The 26,866-nt window shown below is 33.5% G+C and overlaps 1 protein-coding gene across 3 annotated transcripts in view; it reads right to left on the bottom strand.

Moving 5' to 3' along the window:
- POF1B (POF1B actin binding protein) overlaps positions 1–26,866 on the bottom strand; it is a gene marked incomplete at its 3' end in the record, with an annotated part of 84,644 nt that overhangs the window by 38,369 nt on the left and 19,409 nt on the right. For 2 of the 3 annotated variants that reach the window (XM_079764299.1, XM_079764298.1), the window contains exons 4-6: positions 25,224–25,304; positions 16,817–16,918; positions 10,710–10,892 (exon numbers count right to left, since the gene is read on the bottom strand). In XM_079764299.1, the coding sequence (XP_079620425.1) occupies positions 10,710–10,892; positions 16,817–16,918; positions 25,224–25,304 (366 nt within the window). The remainder of the gene's footprint in view (positions 1–10,709; positions 10,893–16,816; positions 16,919–25,223; positions 25,305–26,866) is intronic. The other variant, XM_079764300.1, reaches the window with a different exon arrangement.

The following is a 26,866-nucleotide window of genomic DNA, read 5'->3' as shown; positions in this document are numbered from 1 at the left end:
AAATGCAAAACTTGGATAATTTATATAAAAATTCTGGAACATAGATGCTTAAGTAAAGCAGTAAAACAAGTAAATAAAAATCTCTGAATTGCACATTATCACCACATGGCTTACCTATCTGTCCCATTTTGGAAAAGAAAATGTGAATTATTTGAATTATACTGACTATAGAAGAATTAATTTCATTTGGAATTGCATCTTCTCAGTGAAAGTTTGATTTATTAGTATATCTTAAAGTTAGATTAAATAAGCCTTTTCAATGTAATGTGTTTTTATGTATTTCTTATTGGAGTCCCTCCATTTATTATTTGGATTGAATAGCCAATCAATTTGACATTGGAAAGAGTAACATAGGGCCAAATGTAGAAAATTCTTGGACCCAGGACACTTTTGAAATCCTAAACGCAAAATACTCTGAGTAATATCCTAAATAAGATCTATTTTAATAACTTTATGTTGTTTGGTCCCAATTTTTTCTACATTTTTATCCACCTTGCCTCTGACCTCTAAAACAACAAATGTTAATAACTTAGGCTGCATTTCAGACTATCTTTGATATTGCATGTGGGACCAAAGGTGCCCTATAAACACACATATTCCTAAGTATATGTATGATAAATATACTTCAGATTTGACCAATGATATTTTCTTTTCAACCCATCCTCTGGATGCAGACCCTAAAAAATCATGCATGCTGAGGCAAATGGAAAGATTGCAAAATAAACAAAGATGAGCATTCATAATTATGTCTGTGATATTATAATCCATTTATAAAATAAAGATAAATGGGGAAAAGCCATACTCAATATATAGTATAGTATGATCATGTTTGTATTAAGATATACATTTTTCACATTTTTAAAGGTCTGAATGAATACATTACAATGTTATCTTGTCCATGTACCCTTTCAAGTTACTTTCTTAGAGAAGTAATGATTGTTTCCTAAACAGAGTAGTCTTCATTACACAGTATATTAAAATGTCACAGAATTAATAAGTTGTATGTATTCAATATAAAACCTTTAAAAGTTTACATGACCATAATAATATATTCTATTTCCCAACATGTTCTCTGTTCCAGCAATAGTAGATTACACTTTCCAGGGCATACATCACATTATTCTGGCTTCTAGACTTTACTCACATTTTTGCTACTTCGAATACTCTTCAACAATTGCTGTGTATCCAAATATTACCCATCTTTTGAAATACATCTCAAGATCCACTGCCACCATGAAAACTGAAACTATTCTAGCCAACAAGATAATTCAATTTAGCTCTTTGTGCTCAAATATCTTGAATTTTTTAAAATTTCTTTATTGATTAAGTTATTACATATGTGTCCTCATCCCTCCATTAGCCTCCCCATCCCCCCCACATATGCCCTCACCGCCCCCCCCCGTTGTCTGTGCATGCATACAAGTCCTTTGGTTGATCTCTCCCCCTTACCCCAACCCTCCCCTACCTTCCCTCTGAGGTTTGACTGTCTGATCAATGTTTCTCTGTCTCTGGATCTGTTTTTGTTATGAATTTTTTCATATTATTTTACACATGTAAATCTTATTCTCCCAGCACCCTCTCCCTACCTAAAAGAAATAAGCAAACTTAAGAGTAAAAGAATGAATCATATTTTTGGTATATCCCATAGTATCTAGCACAAAACTTATTGAACACTCTATAGTTGCTCATTAAGTACTTGTTAAATTGAAAGTCATCTACCTGGTTAGAAGTGACCCCAGATACTAGCTGATTCTGGAAAAAGTTCTTTTTTTTTTTTTGCAGGTTTCTCTCTTAAAGCAGCTAACTAAGAATGATTAAGAATAAAAGAAAAGATAAAGAAAAAAGGCATAAAAGAGCATAGGCAACATTTCCTCAACAATATCATAGTAATCCCTTTTACCCATTTCCCTAAGTTCAGACCAGTAATTATAGCAACTAACCTGAACTCCTTGTAGAGTTGGAAACTGATATTTGAGTTCTACCTAGATTTCTAGATCTTGGGAGACAGATTCTTAACAACAAGCCCCCACGGGAAACAAAGGTCTAATTAAGCAAATCTGTATTCAGAGTAATCATGAATACTTCTGATTTTATATTTCATTCATCCATTTCTCCCTTATGGACCATCTATATAGTCACCAAACTGAGTCTGCTCTCTATGTTTGTTTCTGTTGCAATTTTGTTTGGTGGTTGCCAAAGGGGCTTGGGGAACTGGGTGAAAAAAATGAAGAGATAAAGAAGTACTAATTGGTAGTTACAAAAATAGTCACAAGATGTAAAGTACAGCATAGGCAATATAGTCAATAATATTGTGATAACTATGTATGGGGCCAGGTGGGTACTGGAAATATCAGGAGAAACATTTTGTAAAGTATATGATTGTCTAACCAACCAGTATGCTATACACAGGAAACCAATACAAAATAATATTGAAAGTAAACTGTAATTGAAAGGAAAAAAAAAAAGTCAAGCCTGACCAGTGTGATTCAGTGGTTGAGCATGGACCCATGAACCAGGAAGTCAAGGTTCAAATCCTAGTCAGGGCACAAGCCCACGTCGCAGGCTTCATCCCCAGTTGAGGGCCTGCAGGGGGAAGCCGATCAGTGATTCTCATCATTGATTTTTCTATCTCGCCCTCTCCCTCCCTCTCTCTGAAATCAATAAAAAAGCATTTTTTAAAAGAAAAAAAAATCAAGCTTAACTGGATAAGAGGAAAATCTAGCTATCATGTCAATGTCATTCCATTGATCCTTGCTGTTGCTGGCCAAATAGATACCATTTTCCTGCCCCTTCTAAAACTAAGTTTTCCAAGTAGAAAGATTTTATTTAGCCAAGGATATTGAAGTACTGAGCTCCCTGTTAGAATCTCCAAACAACTAATTTGATATGTTTAGTGTTTTGCACATTTTTTTCTAATAGGGGATTATAATCCCTTCATCATAATGTGAAAATTCTTCCTTTTTTCCTTCAAGTTTGATTCATTTGACATAGTACTTCCATCATTTCAAATTGTCTTGAAATATTTATTTCTTTTTGCACAAATATTTTCCTAGCATTGCACTTCATACTAGTAGACCTTTTATGTACATAAGTCTTCACCCACATGAATCTTAATGCCATTACTAAAACTTTTACTCAATGTGACTTCGATGTGGTGGAAAATGTAGGTACCTAAATAGAGAATCACAGAGCTCAGGACAAGGAATGATTTATATTAACATTGTGTTTGTTTCATATTTAGAAAGCAGTGTTAAAAGTTACTAAAGGTAAGTGATTTTATTTTGAGAAATTATATTAATAACTACTGTTTATTAATCTCTTACCATGTGCCAGGCATTGTGCTGTAAACTTTGTGTAAATATTAAATGAAGTAATGCTGTCTTGTAACCACTAAACAATATTGCCTCCCCAGATGACCTCTTCTGTTTATTTTCATTGCAATTCCAATCTTCCTAACTGCGTTATTTTGGAGGTTAGTTGTTTGATTTTATTAGTTTGAAACTATGCTAAGTATGCCTGAAATTCAAATAATAAATTTTAATCAGCTAGAGAAAAGGTAAGAGCATTAGAATTAAATAATAATTTCTTTTGGCAAAAGACATGTCAAGGTGGAAAAGAAGGGAACACAATTTCACTCCTTTGTGTATATATTCATTCTCAGTTTTGTACAACTTACACTTTACAATAACATTTGAGTAACACTCAGTAAAATCCAAAAAAGAGTTGAGTTCAAAAGTTTGGAGGAGAGAGGACAGGCAGAAGTCAGCTTCTAATCTACTGTTAAATCTTTGACAGGACTATGCTCAACAATAAGATGACATTTTCTAACCATGAACTGTGATGTGCCAGTTCACAATATTTTCCATTTACTAAATCACAGGTCTTTAGAGCTTCTTAGTTTTATTTTAACTGTTTGTAGGAGTGTTTTGAGATGTCTTTTAGAATTTGCTCTAAGTCATGCTCATATATATTTTAACACATTTTTTTAATTCTCAAAGAGGAATAATGAAAAATTTATAATAAAATGACATGACACCATGAAAATGTAATCTACAAACTGAGAGTAATAAGAGCCATCCTCTGGTTACCTTTAAAAAGCCAATATAGGGAGCCTCCCAAGCCAACTTGAGTTTGGGGTCAGAATAATGGTAGAAAAATGGGTAGAGGTTGTCTTTCTGTGACAATAGTGAGTTGATAAGGTATTTGAGATATGTGCATACCACATATCTACTCTTCTGCCTAAGGAATGAGAGCTATTTTGAATGTCAATTTTGGATAATAGATTTAACTTTTTATATATAAACAGGAAAGAGATACAAACTGTATTGAAGAGTAGTTGTTTCCAAATATGCAAAATGTGATATTTCTCAAAACATTACAACAAATTAAAGATTTAATTAGATAATTATTTGACTATAATAATGGCCAAGCAATCCAACATCTTGTCTCTGATTGTAGGTAAAAAAAACAAAAACAACCCTCAAAAAACTTTGATTAGAATTGCTGCCACAAACCTAAGGCAAGGCAACAATATTTAGGTATGAAAGCAGACATAAATTAGTGATCATTTCTCAGATAATTTGTAGAAAGGAAGTACTTTGTAAAGAGAAAACTTGGGCCTCACCTCACTATTGCCTTGGAAGTTCTTGTCCTGGTTCCAGTTTGGGGTTTTGTTTCTTATTTGTGGTCTATGATATTCCAGGAGTGGAATTTCTTGCTACCATTTACTTTATATTAACTTTCATATTTAAAGATGATACTTTTGACCAACCATATTTACAAAGTTTAATGGTAGTGATAATTGAGGCCTGCAGATAGTAGGTACAGAATAGTTACAGATTTTGGCTGAGTTATCTAAATATTCTTGCCTGCTCCTTCCTCTCAAACTTAATGGCACACATTTGTGAGAAATGTTGCTCAGGACTAGGGATAGTTTGTAAGCAGGATACAGTCACAACCCAGTAGTATAGGGTGTTGGCTTAATTAAATTTATTACCACTAGGTAACTGGCTTAAGTGTGTGCATTTTTCACCTATTTAGAAGGGTTATTCAGCAGATTATAAAGTGCTTAAAATGCCATGTTATAGAAAAGGTATCATATATAAATGCCTACTCCTCTTAAAGGTCATGGACATGTTAAGTAACAAAGTTTGTTCTGCTTAGACCTTAGTGGGTAGTGACTTTTTGTTACATAAAAACAAAAAACATCAGTATTAATAAAAGATTTACAATGTATAGATTTATTATCCCCCCAAAGCTCATAATGATATGGTAACATTTTATTTTATTTATTTATTTTTAAATTTATCTTTATTGTTGAAAGTATTATAGATGTCCCCCTTTTCCCCCACTGAACCTCTCCACCCTGCACCCGCCCCTCCCAGACTTTCACCACACTATGATAACATTTTAGATAAATAAGGTTACTGATTCATTTATTTTGCTTAGATTTGGGACAGTTAATAACTGTTAGACTGACTGAGATCATGGTTAATCGAGTAGACATTAATCCCTGTGAAATTAAATACATTTTAGGTACAATGTCATTTGGCTAATAGGGTAAAAAAAAAATAGTGTCCTATTTTGTACCACAAGAAGAAATCTTGGCTAGAGAAAATGTCAGAATTTTAGGTTCTGAAAATTTTCACTGCTATTTTAATATCTATAGACATTTTAGTAAAACTATGTTGCATTATACAGTACATGGTACACAGATTTTCAACAAATGTTGTCACTGAATTGAATGTACTGTATAACAATCACAATTCTAAAATGAAGACTTTACTCCTAACAACAGCTCTGTACTTGAAACAAAACCCTAATTTAATTTTCTATATGAGTAAACCTAGGCAGCAAAGCGTTTAAGTGAAAAAAGAATGGAAATTGGAGCCGAAAGTGGAGTTTCCACTTCCTAGTTTTAGATTAAGTATATTGCTTAAGCTTTCTGAACTTCAGTTTTCTCAACTAAAAAATGTAGGTAACTTAATACCTACTATTTTTTTCTTTAGATAAAATGTTAAACCATCATATAAGTAATGGTCTTATTTAACTTAAGGCATATGGACAATTTGTTATTGGAATAATGATAGAAAAATAAAAGATTGGTATCAGTCTATGAGGGCTGAAGATGTAGTAGAAATAAAAAAAATGAAGGTAATGAAGAACCATGAGGACAGAGTGTGGGAAATACCACTGATATGAGTGGTGAAGTTCTCATAGATAATTCCAGGTCAGGGGTCACTGGGAAATGGAGAAAATTGTAAGCTTGCCAATGAAACTATGAAAAGATGGGGAGAGTGGCTAGAAGGTCAGTAGATAGTGGTAATACAAGTCAAGAGGGCTCATGTATATGGATTGCAGGGTTTTAAACAGAGGAGATAATTGATCAACAAAAACCAGAACACTTAACTGTATAAAATTGCATTGAGAAAAGAATTAGCAGAAGATACATAGAAAACCAAACAAATAAAAAATAGGAAAATATTAATACCAGCAAAAAATAGTTATAATAATAAAAGAACCACAAAATTGTTCAGCAACAAACAATACTTTCATGTCAATAATAACAAACACGGAATATTGATTTAGATAAAAATTGGGATTTATAGAACTAAATTCTATGTATCAGAGTTATTAAGAGATAACATACAACATCAACAAATCAAGAAATAGCAGCATAAGTATATGCATACTATTTAGGTGTATGGAGTTAAATACCAGAAGAAAAAGCTAAGAGTTGAAAATGATTGCCTCTGGGGGATCAGGTGTGCATGAAGAAGGTTGGAACAGGAAATTGCTGTTTCTTATATATCTTTTACTATTTGACCTTTTAAGCATTACAGACATTACTCTAATTAAAAAAATAAAAGCTATTTTAAAGAGTTAGTAAATAGCAATTCTTGTTTGCCATAAAACAAGAGTTCAAAGGAGCACCAGAGCAGGAAGTAGGGGGAGACAGATAAGGGTGGTGTTTGGAAAAGATGGGCTCAACATAGATAGAAATTAAATTTTTGGAAACAATAGGAGGGGACAGAGGTCTGGACAAAAGACATTTATTTTCAATAATAGGGGTGAAGAAGGCAATTAATATGGAGAGGGATATGAGTCACATGTTAATAAGTAAGGGAGCTGCTGAGTTTATAGAGCTAAACAGCCCAGAGATTCCATCATTAGTGAAGGACTTATGTTAAATAAGCACTGTGGAAAGCTGCCTGGACACTTTCCAGAAAACAAAACAAAACACACCTGACACTAAGATCTATGCTGTCTTGATATTGATAAAAACTGAATTTTCAGATGAAAAGCATCCAAGTTGGAGTATTTTCCTTTGGCAATAACACTATCCAAGTAATCAGGACTGTTCTTTGTGTATCCTCCCATGACTCTTAAAGGTTTCTTGGAAGCCTTGAGCCAAGTGGAAAAGAGTTGCACATATGATATACATAATTATTTGAGTCTTCCTAATAACCACCACCTGTATGACAACTTGTAAAATTGAGTTCAGCTGAGTTTTCCCCTGTCACTAACATATGTGAAATTATCTATTTCTTGCAAATGGCAGGGAAATTATCACAGTGTGTTATTCTTAATGTCCCCAGGAAAGAAATGTGATCAGTGATGTTTTGAATTTGAAACCAAAATGATGTTGCTTCTAGGGAAAACATACATAGATTAGTTTTCTAAAAAATATTTTGAAACCAGGTTTTTGCACATCTTATTTTCAAAAATATTTTAATATATTTTGCTTTGTGGAAAGCACTTTAGTTTTATTTTAAAATATCATTAAAATGAGAAAATATCAATATAATTTCTTATATTTATGCTTGGAAAGATTTGTGGCATAGGTTTTGGGGAGGGAGAAGATAGAAAATTGGACATTCATTTGAGTACCTACTTTGTGCTTGACACTAAGCCAGGTACTTTAGATATTTTATCTCATTGAACTGTATTGTAGATATGCTACACATTAAGTATGATTCTCCCTCTTTTATAGATGGGGAAACTGAGGTTCAGTTTAGTTAAGTCAGTTACTTCAGTCCAGTTAAATCAAACACCTAAGATCATACAGCGCAGGCTTTTATAACTCCAAATAATTGAATTTAAAGTCCATAATTTATTATGCTACCTCAAATTACAATTGAACTCTAAACACAAACTAAAAATGGGCCAACCTTTAGTTTTAAAAGAGCCTAACTTACTTCTACTCTATTAATCCTTAAAGAGACTCTTCTACCATGTGGAAGAGACATATAAATACCAAGGAACCTAGGTGAGACAACTTACTCCCTGTCATCCCTTGTCCATGGGATTTGCACAGCCAAGTTACTCTTCACTCTGACCAAGAATGGGTCCAATCCTATGTAAACCCATACAAGTAGAATTACCACATCTAAGATTCTTAGGGCACTGTTCTATTTTCAGCAACACTTCAACTTGATCATCAGAAGCTATTGAAAAACTAGAAAAATGCTATCTATACCAAAAAGCCACCAGCATTTGACAAATCTCAAACTGAAGTATGAATAATAAAATAGAAAGTAATATATTAGTTACCCAACTCTGCCCATTTTTAAAATAGACAATATCTGGTCTGGTCAAATACATTATTAGTTGTACTGAGCTAATGAAAGAATATAACATCACCATTGCCACTAGTCAAGATTCTTAATCCTAGCATATTATTCCTGTCTCTGATAATTGCTCCTCACTCCCTTCCTACTGTCATGACACCTTCTTCATCTGATCACTGTGAGAATAAAATTAATCAGTATGCCAATCTGCCTTGTACAAAGCTGCTAGGATTAACCTCCTAAAGCACACCTATCAGTATTTTCCTACGTAATAACCTTCACTCACTCTGCACTGCCTACCAAATAAAGTTCAACATTTTAAACTTAACATTTGCGCCTCATGGTCTAGTATTCCTCATTCTGTCTTCCTTTCCATACAAACCAAACCACTAAATGAAAACCGATTCCTGAAGCCCAAAATGTAAATTCCCAAACTTATAACCTTTTGCATGTAATTCCCTCTTACGATGTCAACTCTATGCCACACCATAATACCACATATAAAAATTGGCTCACTCTTCAAAGCCCAGTTCAATTCCTGCCTCCACAACAAAGCTTTCCTTGACCTTCTAGCTGAAATTAATTTTTTCTCTCTTCTGTTCTCAAAGCACATTGCTTGTTCCTTTTTTTATGACAGAAGACACTTAGTTTTGTGTTATGTTTTAAGTTTGCCATTTCCCTATTAGATAGTAAACACTTATAAGAAATGTGGTAATGCTTTACCCACTTTAGTATTTTTCATAGTACCTGGCATGAAGATTTAATGTTTATAAATAATAATTGCTACTAAAAACTAAGAACTACTGTTTTGTTAAGTACTTACCAATGGCACTCAACTATGGTAAGTGCTTAACATACAAAATATAATTTATTCTTAGAATAGCCTGTAAGAAATGGATGATGTAAAATCTTTATTTTAAAATGAAGAAACTGAAGCAAATTATAAGATTTAACTATATTTCAAGTGACTTAATCTAATAAGATGGTTCAGAGAAAATATAATTCTAGGCCTTTATAGATTGAAAAAAGGTGGATTTTAAAATTAATTGCGGTTCTTTTTGACAAATACAGATAAAGTGCATATTTCAAATTCACAGCCCTTAGAAGTAATATCATGTATATTTAATATAAAACAATCAAATTCTTATGTGGACAGGTTCCTTTATTTTTTCTTATTCATTTCCTTTTGTCTTTTACTAAGAATTGCCTATGAAAGGGTCAATTTGAGCAAATTATTCTTTACTAGAAAAGATATCTGAAAACATACAAATGATGATGATTCTTCATTGTTCCAGTTGTTATTGTTAACTTTATCAAGATACAAGAAAATCTTTTTTCCTTTGGGGAAAATTTTATTGAATTCTATTTTTATTTGATCAGGTTGCTGTGACCATCCAAATACCTTTTCCTTTAACACTTACATAACAGATGTTTACAAGATTCCAAAGTTTTCAGAACATAAATTAGTCACTGGCAATTATATTCCAAGAGATTAATGCTTAGCAACTAAATTTTAGTTTCTATTTTGTTTATGTAATATACAATAAAATGTATACATTCTAACTTGACTTAATATACCATATTTTCTTTTTTTAATTTCTTTATTGATTAAGGTGTTACATATGTGTCCTTATTCCCCCATTACCCCCAACCCCCCCCCCACTCATGCCTTCACCCTCCTGTTATCTGTGTCCATTAATATACCATATTTTCAAAGAAGACATATAGGAAGTAATTACCAGCCTGTGAAATGAAACCATTATAATAATCTTCAATAATACCATTTGCAAATTACTGTTCATTTAAATACCATATCTCATGAAAGTATTTCATGTTTAAAAATATTTAATGTTTTACAACCATTAGACCCAATTTAGACCTGAGGATCAGCTATAAATCAGGAGTTTATTAATCAATTCATGACTTCCTTCATAAATTTAATTCATTAATAGACCTGAAATATTTTGTCTTCTGAGAGGAAAAGGAAATTTAGTTTTAAAAATACTGTAACAAAATACAAATACTAGTTACATAATTCTTCAATATTTTGATGAAAATTTAATATGGGTACTTGTACAGAGTGAGAAGTGTTTAAGGGTATTATTTCAATTTTGTAAGGTATCAGTTAATTAAACTTACCTGTTCATGTATATGGCTTGATTCACCATGGCAAAGGTCATTTCCAATGCTTGTAGATATTGAGTCACCTCCTGTGATAGTTTGGATTTGCTGACTAGAATGGGATTGTTGACAGTGCGGAGAGTGGATGATCTGGGGCTGTTGGACAATGTGATGATGGCACTGAACCTGAGGATAGAATTCCTAAAACACATACATATGCCAAAAAAGAGTAATTGAGAATAAAAATTACTGATCAAGAAAAACACAACTGAAACTATTTTAAAATTTTAATGTGTTCTTTCACAAGATATTTGAAGCCTTAGGATTTGTAGGTTTACTAAGTGATTTTTTTTCTGTTTCTTTTCTTTTATGTTTTAAATTTCATTGAATTTATTGAGGTAACATTGGTTAATACAATTATATAGGATTTAGGTGTACAATTCTATAATACATCATCTGTATTGTGTGTTCACCATCCCAAGTCAAGTCTCTTCTGTCACCACTTATCCCTCCATTACCCCCTTCAACCTTTCTCTCTGGCAATCACCATACTGCTGTCTGTGTCTATGAGGTTGTTTGTTGTGTGTGTGTTTTTTTTTACATAATCCCTTCACCCTTTTCACTCAGTTCCCCAACACTCCTCTCCTCTGTGCCTATGGGTCTATTTCTATTTTATTTATTTTGATCAATTTCAAAGTATTCCATTGGGGGAAATTTTATTGAATTCTATTTTTATTTGATCAGGTGGCTGTGACTATCCAAATACTTACCTAAATGGGTCAGGGACTTGCATGTTCTGATTAAATTAATATTCCACTAATAGTTATCACTAAAACTATAATGAATATTAATATTAAATCCTCTTTTTAAAATTTCTTTATTGATTGTGGTATTACATATGTGTCCTTATTCCCCCATTACCCCCCAACCCCCCCATTTATGCCCTTACACCCCTGTTGTCTGTGTCCATTGATTAGGCTTATATGCATGCATATAAGTCCTTTGGTTGATCTCTCCCCCTTACTCCCACCCTACCCTACCTTCCCTGAGGTTTGAGGTTCTGATCGATGTTTCTCTGCCTGTTAAATCCACTTTTTTGATGATTCAACAGATACTTCAGCACATAATTACCTAATAATACTATAGTTCTGAAACTGTAGATGGATTATAAAATTAGAAATAATATAATGTAGTGATTTTCAATGTTAGAAATTACAGTGGGGGTGGAGAAAGTTCTTACGCTTCTGAAAATTGAGTATGAATTAAGAAAAATATTCAAAAACAGTGACTGAAAATTCAGATCCAGAAAATATGGATTCTAAGTCTGACTTTATCACTTACTGTGTGATCTTGAAAAACTGTATATGCAATCTTTATTAACCTCAGTTTCCTCCTTTGTAAAAGTGGAAACAATATGTGTCACATTGGGTTGCTATGAAGAATAAATGAACTAAAGGATGATTATCTTAAAATTACACAACTAATCAGTGGCAAAATTAGGACTGGAACTCATGATTTCTATATCAGAGTTCTTTCAGAACATTAAGTTAAATTTTTTACTGCCCTTAAAATATTCTGGAACTTGTTTTTTAATTAAATCTTTGTTATCTGTTTATTCATTGGTCATGGAGGTTTTTCCCCTTCATAAGTATAGAGCACAGAATAAAAAAAGATATCTGGTTTTTTCAGTTTGAGAGCTTTCAGGTTTATTTAAATTTCCTACATTTTTTGTGAATGTTCTACTTTGATAACAGGCAATTTTCAAAGAAAAAAATAATACTTTTTGACTTATAGTGATATATTCATGCACATACAATGAACTGTAAAAGTATAAATTCAGTGCTCTATTTCCTTTGACTGTGGAAAGCTCACCTGTATTAATAAAAGAAAACATTTCAGATCTACAATTTTTGTATGGAACAATTTTAAACTATGTTAAATGGAAAAAGCAAGATGTGTAAGAATGAATATAGTATGCTCCCTTTGTATAACATTTTTAAAAATGTACACATATGTATATATACAAATATATATGAAGGCTTTGAAATGCACAGAGCAAAACACTTTTAAGAGTGGCTGCCTGGGAAAATGAACTGAGGGACAAGAGGATCAGGATAGATAGGCTATTTATTCACCGTATGCATTTTTATTCTCTTTTTATACTTTTTTTGTGCCTCTTAATACATTTTATGCTTTGATGTTTTTAACTATGTATATAAATTATCTCATTATAGAAAAAGTATTTTGAAAGAAAGAAAATATTTAAAGAAACACATTTTACAGATAGAAACTGCCTTGGTAGACATATAGATAATAAAGATCGTAGAATCAGTTCATAGAATAATTTTCTATAGGCTCTTTTCCAATATGACTTACTTTACAAATATACCAGCACTAAGATGTCTATAGTTTAGAAGTCTGGCTGTATACTAATCAGTAACTCTTACACAAATTCAGGGGGTAAATGTATTATCTGTTCTTTTATGTTACAAAATACCTTCATATATTGGATTAAGATAAAGTCAGGGTGAAAGTCTGAACTCTGGGAAAACTTTCACTCAGTGGGAAGCTCGTACACTACTGAAATAGAATTTCTCCTGAAAAAAATATGTGTTTCTTCAAAAAACAAGTTAGGAAACACTTTGAAAGGACATATCAATAAAGAATAATAAAACGAAACCCATTTCTCACTCATCTTCCTTTATTAAAGTATCTGTTGCCTCTTGCATAGAATGGGAATAGCCTCTCCATCTGGGGTGCCTTGTGGTTTCCCTGAACCTATTTGTCCTCTTACCCACTCATTGGAACCACTGAAGTCTTAGCAGGTACTCAGTTTTCAATTCTCACACATGACTACTAAAATTGTTGTTCCAAGGCAAGATATTCATATATCACTCATACTTTTGAAGCATACTATAAGCTGAGTTTTTAACCTACAAGAGATCAAACACTTTTGATTTATCATATATTTTGTCTTCTTTGATAGAAGGAAAAACATAGAATACAATTCATATGAATTGGATAATATCTTGCAACTGGTGCCATTTTAACAACCTTCTAATGCAAAGACCTCTTTCTTGGACAGGTCCCATCTCCTAAGAGCTAGTCTTATTTGAATTAGTCTCATGTCATATTAAACAGGTTTGTACAGATTCTGACTTTATCCAGTTCATCTCACTGTATTTCTATCACTGAGGAAACTCAACTACGACAAAGCAGTTGTAGTTTATCCTATATGAATGGCTCCTTTTACCTTGGGCAATCTCCATGGTAGTTTCAAAACTCCCAAATCATTTAAGTCATTCATAAGAAAAGTGGAACTATAAATATAAATATATAAGTTAATAGTAAGTAGCAGCAGTGTTCTCTTAAAGGGGTTCTTCTTTAATTAATCCAGATGCAAAGCAATAATAATGTACAAGGTGTTCAATACTTTCCTCTAGGGACAAAAATTTAGAAAACGTTTATTTATTCTCTTTGAAACAAGAAGTTGGATGCAGCATGAAATGATGTTCCTCAACCATTCCTTGCTGTTGAAAATGTGCCAAACTTATTGTTTTGGCAGTTCAGTTGGATAAAACAAAAATGATATAATTTGATAGCTTGAGGAAAGTACCCCTTGAAGAACTGACATAGTTGATGAAATTTTTCTATTTGAAATCATAATGTTCAGAAATATTTTGCTTGTTTCTTTGGAAGATATGTGTACTATTCCCTTTGGACTACATCCAGTTTTACAAGCAGCCCAGAATTTTAAAGATTTAAATGTTTATAAATCTGAGTTTACTCTATCTCATTTTTATTGGGCAACATCTAAGTAATATGCATTAGTTCCTATAAATATGGTAACAACTGCCCATAAATGCTCAGAAAAATAATATGTGTTCTCATACCAAGAAAATTAAAAAGAAAAATTTGGTATATTTTAATGTTTCATTCATATATGAAAAAATATTTTGTGATTGAAATTCATTCAGTATTATTTAACTGTCTGTTTTTTGGCTGAATTGTGCTCCTTGCTCCCCCTAAAAGATATGCTAAAGTCTTAGAATGTGATATTATTAAGAAACAGAGGTATAATCAAGTTAAAGTGAAGTCATTAGGATGGATCTTAATCCAACATGACTAGTGCCTCATATAAAGGGACAGACATGCACAAAGGGAAAAGGATTTGAAGACAGACAGGGAAGATGCCGCTTAAGGATCGAGGATTAAAGTTATGCATCTATAAGTGTAGGAACATTTACCTCCAGAATCTAGAAGATAGGTATGGAAGTTTCTTCCCTAAAGTTTTCAAAGGGAGCATGGCCCTGCCTGTTGGAGACCGGGTGTAAGCTGACACCTGAAGGGGCTAGCAAGGCTGGCCCCAGACCCACACAGTTTTCCCAGACTTATTTAGATGGCGGTTATCAACAGAATGAGAGCAACCCTTTCATGGCTTGCCAAGAAATCTGTAACTATTTACTGAGAATCTGCCTGATTTACTGTACCGAAAATTTGTCCTTCTGCTGTGTCTCTCCCTTAGAGGTTAAGAGGAACAAAGAGTACATTCCTCTTCACAGACCTCCTATTCAGTATTTGTGTATAAAAGGCATTACAGAGTTAATAAACACGCTACAATCTCTCGATGACTCGTAGACCTCCCGATCCCGCTGTCTTGTCTTTCTTTCTTTTCTCAAATCCCACCTTCCTACCTCAGCCCGGTTCAACCTGTCAGGCTGGCCCTGACACTTGCCGACACTGAGATATCCTAACTCTATAACATTCAGAACTGTGATAAAATAAATTTCTGTTTTAAGCCATCCAGAGTTTGGTAGTTTGTTACAGCAACCCTAAGAAATTAACACACTGTTTAGTTCAAGAATGTCCAGGAGATAACTCTCAGGCTTTGTGTGGGCTAGGCATGCTTGAATCCACCAAGCAGGTCATGTGGAAACCTCTGTAGGTTACAGTAACAACTCTGCTTTGAAGGACTGGACCTTCAAAGCTGCAATTTTGTACCCTGTACTTCAAGCATGTCAAACTCAAAGGCTAACACGGACCAAATAAACAAGGTTTAAGTTTACGGTACATGGGCTGCAAAAAACCAAAAGCTTCAATTTTCATGGAAACGTAGGTTTATTTCAATAGAGACATGCTGAGTACAAAGGGCCGAAATAAATGAGTAATCATTAACAAAATATTAGAACATTTTAATAAAAATTAATATTTTTTCTTGAACATTAACTTATCAGACACTGGATAACTGTACAAATTAATAAGCGTAACGCAAAAACAACAACTATTTTTTTTGTTCTCTGAAAGCGAAATATTTCCTGTTGCGCACACCAAACAAGTCAGTCCAAGACTGTAGATGTGGCAATCGGCTGCTAAAATATTCGCTGCTAGTATTAGTGGAGAGAAATGGTGCGCCTGCGCATAAGGTGCATAAGGGAAATGAATGCAACACGATTATAGTAATCAATCATTAGCGAACCTTGTAGTTCGTTATTAATAATTATGTATAACAGGATATTGTAAAAATTAAGTTACAAAATTTTTATTAAAGCGTTTCTTACATACCATTATATTGGCTGGGCCGCAAAAATATTTGTTGTGGGCTGCCTGCGGCCCGCAGGCTGCGAGTTTGACATGCTTGCTGTACTTCATCTCTCAATTAAGTTTAACAGAATTTTAAAAGTGTGACTTGAAGCTTTCGTTTTCTAGAATTTTTACAGTATACAATATTTTCCATATACAGTAATTTAACATTTTATTTTATGTTAAATGAATTAAGATAAAATTATAATGTTTTAAATTATGATTTTTGTGAGACCAGTTTAAGAGAAACATACAAAGTACGGGATATCTATATTATGTTCAGATTCTACCATTAATTGTCTATGTGAGTTGACATCTTTACTTCAGTTTCCTATTCAGTGTAACAGGGACAATAATATTTCACATGAGGAAATGGATATGAAAGTGTTAAGGATGATATGAAGTGCTGCAGACATAATAAGATATTATGACTCATAGAGGTCTTGTCTAGCACTTGACATTGAATGTCATTTAAGCTCTACTAAAATATTCATAATTCAAAAGTGTATACTTACAAAATAAGCCTTAAAACAAATTTTACATACCTGATCCATATTTAGCTTCTCCACTTTTCTTATTGTTTTTTCATAAATAACATTGTTTCCTGGGAAGAAATGGCCTCCTCTTAGGAACGGAGACAGTGGTTCCTATAAAGACAGTAAAAACTGTGTTGTGCTTTGAAAGGTACCTTTTCAGGGAAATATTAACTTAAGTAAATATCCAGTCTTTAATAAACTCTGAGGTAGTGGCAAACTATAGAAGTGGAGTGATATTTCAATAAGGTCTGAGATATGTAAAGAAATAGTAATAAAGATAGCCTATTTTCTCAAACAGAAAAATCTGAATCTCTCCTACTACATTTAACTAGGCCTAACACAGTGTTTTGGGGAAATTATAAAGGGGTGGAAAAGAGAATTTGTTTCTGTTCCTAAGGCAAGGTATAATTTTCTCAGAGTTTTCTCTGAAGTAGACAGGCATGAGGTCAACCTCATTTAAATTTGGTTCTTTGGCAGGTTTCGCTCCATGTAAAAGTATTATTGGAGAAATGCAAAATAAACATAATTCATCACCACTGAACCATAAAGTATGTAGAACTATATTACATAATTTTTGTTTCTGGAACTCAATCTGGGTACCCTTGAAGTGTACAGTTCTTATTTGTGATGATAATCAAAGCTAAGGCTCTCAGTACAGTATGTTTTGAATACTGAGAACAGAGTAAAGGTTTTAAGGGCCACTGTATCTCCATATAATCAACTAAATTGATGTAGTATTATCTTAGAAGATGTCAGCCAGTGAAATAAAGGCTGGTGACATGTTCAAGAACTAAAAGAAACCAGGAAAGAGCTAATAAGATTCATATCTGGAGTCTAAAATAAATGTAATGTGCACTCTATATATTTCTTTCCCTTCTTTTGGTTTTCATGAGTCTTTAACTTGTAGATGGGGAGTTGGAGTTGTTTTGTTACAAACCAAAAATTGCATTGATCTGTTCTGGGACACAGGGGAACAGTTTAGAAAGGGATTGGCCAAGCCTGTTACCAGTTAACATGTTTAGGACCATTTCAAAACCAACAAAAGGTTCTAGCATTTTTGTAGTCTGCTATTGTAATATATTTTAGAATAATAGAACTAAAACCCTGGTTGTTGAGAACACATGACACTTTTGAACCCAAAGCTATATACTTCTTATATTCATGTTTAAATAAAGAGTGCTTTAACTAAATGTTCCTGGGATACTTTGGTAGAAAAGCATATAAGTAATTAAATTTGACTAGCTGATGAGTTACTAAATGTAAAGATGGATATATTTAGATAAATTCCTCTAAAAGCTATTTTATACTTGTTTGTTTTGGGGGGAAAAAGCATTTTGGGTAGTTATTTGCAATAATTGTAGCATGCTTAAGAGGTTACTATGCAGAATATTCTTTGCTCAGTGTTATAAAGCATGAATCATACTTAGATTATTACCAGGAGCATTAAATGTTGATGATAATTTATCAGACTATAGCCAGCAGCCTATGTTTGTGATGTCTTCAAGCTAAGAATGGTATTTAGATTTTTAAAGGACTATAAATAAAAGGAAGGACTGAGACCCTATGTGACCAGAAAAACCTAAAATATTTACTATAAGGCCCTTTACAGAAAAGTTTTGCTAATATCTGGTCTAGATGATATATGAACATAAATATCTATAATACAAGGTAGAAAGTCATAAGTGTAAGAGGTACAGAGAAATAACTTATGGAATGGAATTCAGAAGAGACAAAATGGAATTTCATTTAGCAATGGTTGGATACATTACTTGGATCAGATGGCGTTTGAGAGAAGGTTAAGGTATGCTTTGGATATGAGGAAATGGAAGAAATAGTATTCCAAGTGAAGAAAACGAAATAAGTCAAGGCACCAACATTGGAAAAGTGTAAGTTGTATTTAGGGAACATACTTGGCAGATGGGGCTTGGTTCTGCAAGTAGTGAGAAGTGAGAAGCTTGGGTGTGAGGTGAACTTTGGGAAGAGTAATTGGAGAAAGGAAAAGGTACATGTGAGGAGAACAGTTAGCAGATTATCCTAAATCATTAAGGACAGTACTTTTCAAAGATGACTCTGATCTTGAACATGAGGAATATATTATATGATCAGTGGTGAAAAAAACAGAAAAAAGTTTAGACATTTTGAGTTTCATATGCTCCTAAGAATCCAGGTCTGATTCATGGTTTTGTTTCTCATAGCACTTAATAAGGTATAAAGTACATAGTAATCAATTAAGCATGTATTAAATTATTACAAAGAACTAGCAAAGAGACTCTTTTACAAAAATGTGCAGGTGGGCATTCAGATATAGATGTCCAGCACACAGTTGAAAACATGTCTGGAACTGAATAAGGATCTCATGGCTACAGTTTTAGATTTTAGAATCATATGCTTAGAAGTTCTAGTAAAAGCATGCCATTGTTGAAAAGGTAAGTGAAGATCAAACACATAACTAGACAAGTCTTAAGGAGTATGAGAATCAGAAAAGAAAAATGTCATAAAACCAAGAGAAGAGAATGCACTATACAGACCATGTATCATAGAAATGTACACCTGAAACCTATATAATCTTATTAACTAATGTCACCCCAATAAATTTAATATACAACAAAAAAGGAAACAGTGGGAAGGTGAATGAAGGTATAAAAAATTCAGAAACTTAACAGGTGAGAATTGCAAAGTGGATTGAATTTGTACTAAAATTAGTGGCAGCAAGTGTAATGGGAAAAATTATGGAGTCATAAAACCTGTATTCATTTCTGTATATACTACATACTTGCTGTGGAAACTTAGGCAAGTAATTTTCCTTCTCTGAGGCTCATAGGGATAATAATGCAGGGTACTTTATATCAAGCAAAATACTATATTTTAAAGAACCTTTCATCCATAATTTTAATATACAAATGACATAGTTTTAAAAACTATTCTATATAATAAAATCCTAATATGCTAAGTGTCTGGTTGTCCAGTCGGCCGTTCAACCAAAGCATAATATGCTAATAATATGTTAAGACAGCTCAACCGCTTGCTATAACGTGCACTGACCACCAGGAAGCAGATGCTCTGACTGGTAGGTTAGCTTGCTACTGGGGTCCTGCCAATCAGGACTGAGCAAGACCAGGCTGGACATGCCCTGGAGCCCTCCCACAGTCTCTCCCCGGTTGGCCAACCTCTTTCGTCCCTTCCTGGCCCCGATCAATGGTGCACTGGTGGGGTCCCTCAGCCTGGCCTGCACCCTCTTGCAATCTGGGACCCTTTGGGAGATGTCAGAGAGCTGGTTTTGGCCCGATCCCGCAGGCCAGGCTGAGGGACTCCACTGGTGCACAAATTTGTGTACTGGGCCTCTAGCAGTAATATAATACTTAAAATCCATACTGATTTAAAATAATTTATGAGAATCTTGTTAAAACTTTTCTAGGATACCAAGTTAAAAAATATACTAAAGTAGACCTATTGAGTACAGGGACTTTATCCATCTTGAATACCACATAGCGAGTGAACAGATGATTGGATGAGAAGGGATGAGCTGAACCTTTATCTTAAGGATATATGCATCTTCCTAAGAGGCAAAAAACAAATATAGCAAAAATAATGAAATGTTCTATGTGAACTAAATTTCAATGTTGAACCATTATTATTTTAAGAAGAAAAATGGTTTAGGTGGTGACAGTGTTGATTCTCTCTGAAATAAGTGTCGGTGTTATTATTTTAAATGAGTTACTGAAAAAAAAAAACTTTCAAATTTAGAGGACTATTATTTTCCCCAAATGGAAAAGAAGGTAAAACCAAATGATACTATGAACACATAATTCTGAGTAAAACAGGTTAGCAAAATAAATTTAAAGTCATAGATTTCTCACAAATGTGCTACTGGACAATTTTACTGTTTTGTCAGCTTATTTTTTTTCTATCTGTACATTTGAATTGGTGCCAGTTCCACCCTAAAAATTAATAGGTGTTTTCAAAGATGGCTGATCTTATCATTATAATTGTTACTTTTAGGACCTCTGGCAATAGTTCTCACATCTAACAAAGTCCATAATCCCCAACATCTACTTTACTGTTCCAAGGTCATGAAACTTTGCTGGAGAAAAAAAAAAAAAAAGATTGGCTGATTAAGCTCAATACAAATTCAATTTATCCAAATTTAAGAGACCCTCCTAAACTTTATGGTCATACTTACATTTCTCAAATTATCTATAATTATGGTTAAAATATTTTAATTTTCCTCAATCTTCTATGCTCATGATCCCTCATTTAACTTATACTTATTGAGAAAACCAAGATAATCTATCCAATGAGATTCACCCATTTTCCTCATTATAGAGAAAGATATACTTCTCTTTTCCCCCCACCCCACCCGGAATTCACTTCTCTATCTACCTGGAATCCTATCTTCTCATGTTTCTTCCAGAATCTTATCCCAATCGTCCCCATTCTCTGATGCATCTTTAGTCTTCCTTATTAACTGGTTCTTTCCCTCTGCCTACAAATCTCTCATATCTCCAAAATTCTGTTTTCTTCTTTAGCTACTATCTCTTCTCTTCTTCCTCTGACCAATACCTTTTTCAGAATAATAATCCTCACCTGCTTCTTGATCTATTCACCCATTAACTATTTACATCTGGATTTTGCCTCCATAGGTACACCAAAAATGTTCTCTCAGATATCACCACTGCTTTCTTAATGGTCAAACTCTATTCTTAAACATCTTCCTCCTTGGCCTTTTTGTCATTTGAGACAGATGATCATCTCCTTTCTGAACTTGCTTCAGTTACTCTGTGCTCACACTCCCTCTGTTCACAGATCCTCTGCCTGTGTAAATGGTTCCTTCCATTTATTCCCTCAAAGTAGGAATTTCTCAAGGTTAAAACCTCAACCCTCTCTGTTACCCCTTAGTTATCTTACCCATTCCCACAGCCACAATAATAATAATTTTAAGAGGAATAACTCTCTATCTCAAATGGGACCTTTCTGCAAGTCATTTTAACTGTCTGTTGGGCATCTTCTATTCCATGCACCTCAAATGCCACTGGTTCAAACAAATATCAAATCTTCCCCTTTCCCAAACCAGCTTCTTCTCCCCTAACTTCTCATCTTTTAAATTGGCTACCATACTCCCAGTATCTAAAATTGAAAAGCTTACGATCATGTTTGACTGTTCTTCTTTTAACCCCGTATCCAATATAAATTATCAAATCTTGTCAAAACTACTCTCAGAATAACTGTGAAAAATATAACAAGTGATAGATTTGGAGTAAAAAAAAACCCTGAGCAAGTCACACTTATTTAAGCTTTAGTTTCCTCATTAGTAAAATAATACTAATAACAATGTTAATTGTAAAAATGCCTTAAATACAACAATAAATCCTTCTCTGAAGCCCCCCCCCCCAAACAAATACGTTATCTCCAACCTTTAAGCTTCAATAAGACTTCATCTGTATTTCTTTCATGGCATCTATCATGCACCTCACCATGTATTTTACATAGCTGTTTGTGGCTATATCTTATTTCCCTTCCTGAGAACAACTGTAAGCTACATTGGGAACCATGTCTTATTTCCTTTTTTTTATTTGAAGGCTGTACAGTGCCCTCTCCACAGGAGGATCTACACACTGGAAAATTAATGAAACTGAGTAATATCAACAGGACTCTGACTACTTAAAGCAACAAAAATACTTCTCTGATTTCTGGGTCAAGTTATATACCATAATGCATAAATCCTTTGACTAAAATGACAACAAATGAAGAGTAAAGAAAGTCAGGAACAACCAAACATAAAACAGCTGACCAGAATTTGAAGGAAATCATATTGAGAAAAGTGAAATGTTATCAGTTTAATTACAGGGAGGATAAGTAAAGATTAGAGAAACTGGGAGGTGAAAGAGGATAAAGTTGCCATTTAGGAGGCTCAGCTTATTATAAATATTGTAATTAAGACAGAATCTATTCCTGGGGAAATTTAAAAGAACAAACAGAAAAGCATACATTTAGATAAACGAAATGCAGAATATATCTAGACAGGATTTTCAAGCTGTTCTGTAAAACCGGTTAGATTATTTTTGTTTACAAAGCATCAGATTGAAATTTGTTTTATTCCTCAATAATGGAAATAGTTAAAAGCATTAAATTATTTTTTTCTTTAACCCTCTATTGTGTCTTCTCACAAAGAAATTATTTGCTTCTTTGTAGTTGAACATAGCCATAATAATAAGCAGATACTGTGTTACAAATATATTACACACTTGCGTACATACTTCTAATTTATCTGTGCTTCTGTTTTCTCACCTTTTTAGGATTAAATGGGATAAAATATGTAAATTGCCTAGCAGGGAGTGTACTTCAAATAAACATTAATTCTTCCCTTTCCCCATTAACTAAATAATTTATCCAAAGTCACATAAGAGCCAGTCAGAGAAAGATAAGTATCATATGATCTCACTCATATGTTGGAATATAATGAACAAAATAAACTGATGAACAAAATAGATCCAGATACATTGAAGCGTGGAACAGACTGATGAATCTCAGAGGGAAGGCAGGGATGAGTGGGTGGGGGAGAGATTAACCAAGGAATTTATATGCCTATATGCGTAGCCCATGGACACAGACAACAGTGTGGTGAAGGGGCGGTGCAGGGTGGAAGGAGTCAATGGGGAAAAAAAACAAAGGGGACATCTTTAATACTTTCAACAATAAAGATAATTTTTTTTAAGTCACATAAGAATTGCTGGCAAAGTGGGTGGAATTCAAATGATTTCATTTTTTAAATCTCTCTGTGGATATATCCTAGGCAAACACAGCAATTCTCACATTATGAAAAAAGCACTATCTGGAATTAATAATTTGAAAGCCAGAGTTATCAAATGAAATATGCATCCGAATATGCAAATTCTCCAGTTTGTGTGCAAAAGAGGCACACTCTCATCTTCCACACTATCCCTATGGCCTCCTCCCTGACACAATTTTCAGATTTGTTGCTTAAACATTTGATTCTGCTAAAGAAGGAACAAGCAGTTCTCTTTTGATATTTACACAAATATATGGAAACTCAAGCAAATACCTGACAATCTCCCCCAACACAGAGACTGCATGCTCACAGGTTCACACACACACACACACACACACACACACACACACACACAAACACACACACACACACACTAACAGCCTCCCTTGCTAAAGAAACATGAGAAAATGATTTAAAAATAAAGAAAGAAAGAAGAGGAGAAATTGATACAAACAGAAGAATTAATTTATATCCTCCTCATCTATCTAGAATAGTACCAAGTATGTTGACCTAATTTAACCCTTTGCTCACCTCAGCTGAAGCAAGTGATCAAATTTATTTTGTGAAAAAGAGAAGGGTTGTTTCCTGCAATAATGGAGATACACAATAAAGAGCAAAGCAAAGAACAGCTATGTTATATACTTTTGTATTTATAACCCAATAGGAGACCCTCCTGTTGCAGCTAAAGGGCCATGTCTGGCTGTATGCGTGCGCACGTGTGTGTGTGTGTGTGTGTGTGTGTGTGTGTGTGTGTGTGTGTGTGTGTTTGAGGAAGGCTTATTACTGAGGGGGTAAAGTTTTCTTAATTTTATCCTTAAAATAGACAGATAACAATATCCTAGTTTGTAAAATATAAGGTCATATGTTTTAGTAGATTATATAATTATGTAGTTTTCAAGAGCCTATCAATGGGAACAAAAGTTCATATACCATATGCAACAAAGGCATGGGGACACTTTTGAACTTTTGATTTTCATTTTCTTCTTCCTAACCCATATCTCAATGGCATATTTAAATATACTAAATACTCCAACCCCTGAATTAACAACTGATAGGTATATATATATATATATATATATATATATATATATATATATATTCCTTTATTGATTTCAGAGAGGAAGGAAGAGGGAGATAGAAACATCAATGATGAGAGATAATCATTGATTGGCTGCCTCCTGCACCCCCGCCCCCCCTGGGGATGGAGCCTGTAACCCAAGCATGTGCCCTTGGCCAGAATTGAACCTGGGATCCTTAATTCCGCAGGCCAATGCTCTATCCTCTGAGCCAAACTAGCTAGGGAACAACTGATAGCTTTTATATGAAGCTTATGAAAGAACTTTGTCCCTTTTTTCTTTTGTTCAAAGTGCACAAAAATCCTTTGTGTCACAGGGGTGGGGCTGAAATAGAAAGACTTTATAACCCAATGATTTACTGTATATACTTCTTGGAACTGTTGGAGCTCTGAGTCAGAATGTATGGGCACATGATTGTCTAGAATTATGGTGATTAGGAATTAAATTTATAACCAGAAGAAAGTCCAACAATCTGATTTTAGGGATATGGTAACTGACTCACACTTCTAAGGAATTATAGTTTGAGACAAGATTTTTGTGTGACATGGATTACCTGTTCAGGATTTTGTACTATATATCTCCTAATAGTGGTCTGTGGATATGTAGTGACTTTTACTATTGGAGAATGAAGTTCCTGTGAAGAGAAGATAAAAAAATGCATATAATTATAGTTATTTAGTGACCTTGGAACCATCAATAATAATAGGGAGCAATTTTCAGAGTAAAATTTTTAGTCACTTGCATAAATGATGACATCTGACTTAGTGTTGTAGTTAATTTCAGTCTCAAAAACATGTGTGAAAGCATATGTTTATGTGCTGAGCACTGTGCTATGTATTTCTATTATACTAATTTCATGGTAAATTCATCACACCTTCTAAATTATATTTTATGAGAGTTTCAAACTATTTCTTTCATTGTAAATGCTTCCACATGATTTGAAAAATATAGCATAATATTTATTAATTATATCTGTTTGGAAAGGACATCCTATATTTTTTTTAAATGGAAGGAGATGCAAAGAGAAAACTCTGTGTGTGTGTGTGTGTGTGTGTGTGTGTGTGTGTGTGTGTGTGTACTTAAACACTTAAATCTTTAGTGTAGTGGTGGGGAGGGCCATAAATAACATTAAAAGGGAGACAAAACACTAAAACAAAGTAATTTGCAAACTTTTGAAGGAAAAAGAGTCAATATTATTAATACAATGAGAGTTATTATACCTCAGTAACAAGAAAATCTTCACACTAATAGAAAAATGAGCAAACGGCATATAATAGAAGAAAAGCAAATGGTTATTAAATAACAAAAAGTATTCAACCAAACTAGGAATCAATAAACATAACAAAAGAACACCATATTTTAACTGGAGAAATTTTTAAAATAATAATGTTGATAGGGTGCAGTAGCAGAAGCACTTTCCTATGGTGAGGGGAAAGATTAAATAATCACATATAGGCAAAAATATGTAGCCATCAAAATAACCACCTTGAGTAATAAAAATTTACATGAAAAAAAGCTCACAATATTATATAAGATTATGTGAAAATGAAGTTATAAAACTGCATATTTGGCATGATCACAATTTTTTATTTGAATGGAAGGAAACAAAATGCTCAGAGTAATATCTCTGGGTAGGGGAGGAGATCATGAATGAGCTTTATTTTTTTCTTCTTCATATTATTTTATAGTGCCACAATTCTACAATAAACATATTTTTATTGTCAGAAATAAAACATACAGTAAACTCAATTTTAAAGCCCTTTTATTATGAGAAATATCAGTGAATGCAATTTTCTGACAGGATTTGAATATAGTGAACAGCACTGTGATTTAAGTGGACTTAGTACTTTTCTGAGGTAATTATATCTTGGTGGTCCCATAGGATTCCATTTTAAATTCAATTGTAGCCGTTATCCCACTGTCTTGTGTTTTGTCATGTATGTGACCCATGTTAGTCTGTGAGCTCTTTGAGAATAATGATGGGGTCTAATTCATCTTTGTGCAATATTTGGTACATACTTGGCACTAAGCAAATGTTTACTGAATAAATGCATGACTCTAAATGACCTAGCTCCAGGTTAGGCCAAATTGGGATGAGGTAGGCAAACTTTTCTTTGATAATCTTTTTAGTTCTACATAATATCACCTTTTCCTTACTTTACCCAAGTTCTAGGGACCAGTTTTTGTCCATCTGTG

The sequence above is a fragment of the Cnephaeus nilssonii genome (genome assembly GCF_951640355.1).
Source record: "Cnephaeus nilssonii genome assembly, chromosome: X".
Classification (NCBI taxonomy): domain Eukaryota; kingdom Metazoa; phylum Chordata; class Mammalia; order Chiroptera; family Vespertilionidae; genus Cnephaeus; species Cnephaeus nilssonii.
This window is presented reverse-complemented; position numbering and strand designations above follow the sequence as displayed.